This window comes from Helianthus annuus, chromosome 13, assembly GCF_002127325.2.
Source record: "Helianthus annuus cultivar XRQ/B chromosome 13, HanXRQr2.0-SUNRISE, whole genome shotgun sequence".
In the NCBI taxonomy this organism is placed as follows: domain Eukaryota; kingdom Viridiplantae; phylum Streptophyta; class Magnoliopsida; order Asterales; family Asteraceae; genus Helianthus; species Helianthus annuus.
In genome coordinates, this window is record NC_035445.2 from 15394597 (window position 1) to 15399426 (window position 4830).

The window sequence follows — 4830 nt, forward strand, 5'->3', positions numbered from 1 at the left end:
GGTCTGATTTCTAACAATTGGTATCAGATCTTGACGGTTTTGAGAGTCGTTTACTGAGAAGGTGGAGCCGCCCCTTGCGGGGCTACAAGGGCGAATGTGCGGTAAAACAATGGTGGTTGAATGAATAAGAGATGAAAAAAGGGATGATTTTCTGTCGTTCGAAACATTAGGTTTGTCCGTTCAATTAAAAGAAAGAATTGAATTAGTTTCACGGGGGATTGCATTGCAAGCGTCACAGGTCTAGAAGGAATTTCTAGTTGGACAGTTGGTTATATTTTTTTTAAAGAAAATTTCATTAGAAAAACAGGCACGCCCTCAAAGCAAGGAACGCCACAACAGAGCACTTACAACATATACAAGGGATAAACAACCCAGTCCTTCCATTGGATAGAGACAAACCTAGACCTGTTTTAAGCCATAAAAAAGACAAAGACTTGACCATCGCGACTACATCGACAACTTTCGGGTTAGAACCTTCGAACACCTTAGCATTTCGCACCTTCCATAAAGCCCAACAGGAAATCATAATAATACCCCTAATAACTTTTTTCGCCCATTTGTCTCCTTGAACTTGAATGTGAATCGCCAGCAAATCCTTGAAATCAAAAGCGAATATCGGAGCTATTTTGCACCAATTCCCCACCGAAGACCACACCCCAAACGAAAAACCACAACTTGTGACCAAATGTGTCACCTCCTCGTCCATTGTCTCACACAGACTGCAAGAGACATCTTGTATGTATATCCTTCTTCTAGTAAGGGCCAGTTTAGTAGGAATAAGGTCTATCTCTGCCCGCCAGATAAACAAATTCACCTTGAGAGGAATCCAAGATTCCCATTGCATACTATGATCTCGGCTAACCTCGTAATCATCTCGAATCAAATTTTTAATCAATGCCACTGAAAACGAATCTTTTCCATCATCGCCCCACTGCCACCAGTCCTTGTTACCTGAAAAAGATAAATTATTAAAGAGAAATTGTAAATCTTGCATCTCCAATAACACCTCCACCGAAGCTGGACCTCTTTTCCAATCTGGAACAAATCGCCATCCACTATGGTGACGCATCATCCGAGCATCGACTGTACAACTTTTATTCCTCTCCAAAGCTAACATTTTCGACCACCGTTGCATTAATACGGTCGAGCCGATCCAGAGATCCGACCAGAACTGCACTTCATCACCGTTTCCAACCTTCACTTTAATCATCGTGCGAATATTATTACCTTTGAACGAACATCGCTCCATCTCCTTAACAATCGTATTCCAACATCCTTTAATGCTTCGATTAACCGGCAAGAAATCCCACCTACCCCTACCCGCATGCACCCACTCCACCACCTTACGCCACATGCTATCCTTTTGAGTCTTAAACCTCCACGCCCATTTAGACAAAAGAGCCAAATTAACATCCCTCAGTTTGTAACTCCCAACCCCCCGTGTTTCTTAGAGGTAGTGACAATATCCCATGCCACCCAAGACATCTTTTTATTGTTGTTCGAACCTCCCCAAAGAAAGTTTAGTATCATTTTTTCAATTTGATCCGTAACTTTAACCGGGGCTTTGTACAGAGACAGGTAGTAAACCGGTAAACTAGCGAGAACCGATTTGACTAATGTTAACCTCCCACCCATCGATAACGTATTCGCCTTCCAAGAACCTAACCGCCTTTGAACCGTGTCGACCACCGGATACCAATGACAACTCTTATTCATGTTCGCTCCAACTTTAATCCCCAAGTAATCGAAGGGAATTCCCCAACTCTACAACCCAAAATACCCGCCATTTCACCCACCTCCTCACCATCAACACCGATCCCAAACAAATGAGATTTCTGAATGTTAATCTTCAATCCGGAACATAAATAGAACACTCTAAGAAGTCTAGCTGTCTTCTCAATGTTGTCTTTCAACCACCCCCCCCCCCATAATCAACGCATCATCCGCGTACAGAAGATGCGATAAATCAGGTCCCCCCATTGAAAACTCTAATATCCTTATCTCCCCCACTGCACAAGCCTTGCTAACAATAAAATCAGGAACAAAAAAGGAGACAGAGGATCCCCTTGTCTGATCCCTTTTTGGCATTGGAAATCGAAAGTGGGCGAACCATTGACAAGCACAGCCGATCTAGCAGACTCTAGAATGCCCTTAACCCATTGACACCGCTTATTAGGAAACCCCATTTGGCCCATCACCGAGATGAGAAAATCCCAGTTCACGTTATCGTAGGCCTTTTCGAAATCAATTTTAAGCACAAAGGCTTTCCTCCTTGTCTTTTTAACCCATCCAAACATTTCATTCATCATAAAAGGACCATCCAAAATAAATCTATTTTTTTAGAAAAGCCGTCTGAGTAGAAGAAATAACTTTACCCATAGTCTCTTTCACCCTCAAAGCCTAAACTTTAGATATAATCTTACTAATAACCCCCACTAACGTAATAGGCCTATAATCCTTCAGACCGACCGGATTTTTAGTCTTGGGAATAAGAGTAATAAATGAAGTGCTACAACCTCTACTGATAACCCCGGTGTCGTGAAAACTTCTGAACAGATTGAAAAAATCACCTTCCAAGGAACTCCAAAAATGTTTAATAAACTTGAAATTAAATCCATCCGGCCCAGGAGCTCTATCCGACCCGCAATCGAACACCACTTCCTTGATCTCTTCAATTGAAAAATCCCTAACCAGTTTATCAACATCCTCTAGAGGAACTTTATTGATATTGCTACAAAATAATTCAGGCCGAGCACTGTGTTTCTCTAAAAAATGGTCCCTGAAAAACTTTAACACTTCTTTCTTGAGCAAGGACGGTTTAGTAACCCACTGACCCTCCACCAACAGCCCCAGAATGGAATTCGACGCTTTTCGCCCATTCACAATCCTATGAAAATAAGCTGAATTATCATCGCCCTTAGAAGCCCACCTCACTCTGGATTTCTGTTGTAAATCTTTACATTGAAGGTGGTTAGCCTGCCAAACCCCTTTCTTACATTCTTCCCAGACCCAAATCTCATCTTCCTCTAAATCCCTCTCCTCCATAGTGGACTCTAATCTTTGAATCTCTTTTCTAAAACTTTCTAATTCCTTTCCTTCTTTTTTAACGGCATCAGCCCGCCATTTCCTAATCTCATCCCGCACGTACTTTAGTTTCTTCATAAAAAAAACATCAGGGGGACCCTCAAAAACACATTCACGCAACGCCTTTGAAACCATCTCCTGACAACCCTCCCTATCCAGCCAAGAGTTATACCATCTGAACGGTTTAACCCCAGAATTGGACTCAACCAATGACAGAAGTAAAGGAGTATGGTCAGACAACTCCCTCGGGAGGGCCCTAAGACACGCCGAAGGCCACCTGTTAAAGAAACTTTGGCAAACAAATATTCTATCAATCTTACTAAGTCTGATATCACCATTGTTTCCTGCCATGAAAGTAAACCTGTTTCCCTTCATATAATATTCTTGTAAACCGGCTACGTCGATAAAACTATTAAAATCCCACGTACTAGAATAATTAAACCGAGAATTCTTCCTATCTTCAGGACACCGAACAGCATTAAAATCCCCCAGGATAACCCATAAACCTTGAAAGCTACCAATAACCTGTATGAGCCTGTCCCATAACCTCCTTTTAGCATCCGCTTTTTGAGGTACGTACACATTCAAAACATTTAAAAGCGACCCATCTTCTACAAGGGACCCTGATGTAAGCAAAAAATTTGTGTCTGTGACCACCGAATTCTTCTTAAAAACCTTCGTATTACATATATTTATCAACCCCCCCCCTACCCCCGATCTGCCCGTAGCTTCGACCAAATCACAATCAAAGTCCCATCTCCCCCAACATTTACTCCCATCAAATCTTGTATTATCCAAGACCTTAGATTCTTGCACCACAACAAAATCAACCCCATACTTAATCTTTAAACCCTTCACCCACCCCTGTTTCCCAGCCACCCCCAAACCCCTCATGTTAATGGATAGGAAGTTCATTTTTTACCTGTTTGTAACCCTTCTTCAACCAGTACTTCGGTCACCAACTCCTGAAAATTTTCTAAGGGCACACTCACCGCTGACCCCAGTTTAATTGTGTTCTCTACTTCGCTCTGCACCTTCTGTCGAACAGGAACCGAAACGGTTGCCGCACCTTCTGCCATGTCTTTAACGATACCTTCCTCCTCCCTGTTACCTTGACCTTCGTTATCTGAACCCAACCCGCATACATCTTCGTTCACTTTGTCTTGTACCTGGGAATTCGTACCCTGACCAGTTTCAATGTTAATCTCACTTGTCTCAGATTTACTACAGTTAACCCCCTGCTCGTTCCGATAAATACCTAACAAGTATTCAAACCCAAAAGGGTCTGAATTAGTTGGGTCAATGTCCAGCCTTTGCCTTTTTTTTAAACTGGGCCTATTATCCACAGAAACAAACTTTTCCTGTAGTGGGCCCGCCTGTTTCCTCCTCCCTTTTTATAATATTTCCTATTAAATTTACTAGAATTCCTTCCTTCTAAGTCAACGCTATTATCCACCAAGTTGGCCATCCCGAAATTGATATCCACTGGAAATACGTTAGCCTCTCCCACAGAATTGGAAACTTCATTAATAATAGAATCTTTATTTAGACCCATACCAAAAACTTCCTTATTACTTTCCACTGATTGCGCACTTTCTGTATTCAACATAACATTTGAATTGGTCGGACTATCCACCGGCGTTGAAGGATTCCGGTGAGACGTCACCGGCATGTCCATTCTGATCTTCATCAAAAATTCTGGCTCCCAGTCCCCCACCTCTTCCGCTACCCAAACACTGTACTTGC

At 42.3% G+C, this 4830-nt stretch overlaps 1 protein-coding gene across 1 annotated transcript; it reads right to left on the reverse strand.

Moving 5' to 3' along the window:
- Window positions 1-295: 295 nt before the first annotated feature.
- On the reverse strand, window positions 296-1354 carry LOC110900557. Its single transcript, XM_022147441.1, has one exon. It carries the CDS (start codon window positions 1352-1354, stop codon window positions 296-298), a length of 1059 nt encoding a protein of 352 aa, XP_022003133.1.
- Between the last annotated feature and the right edge of the window lie 3476 nt (window positions 1355-4830).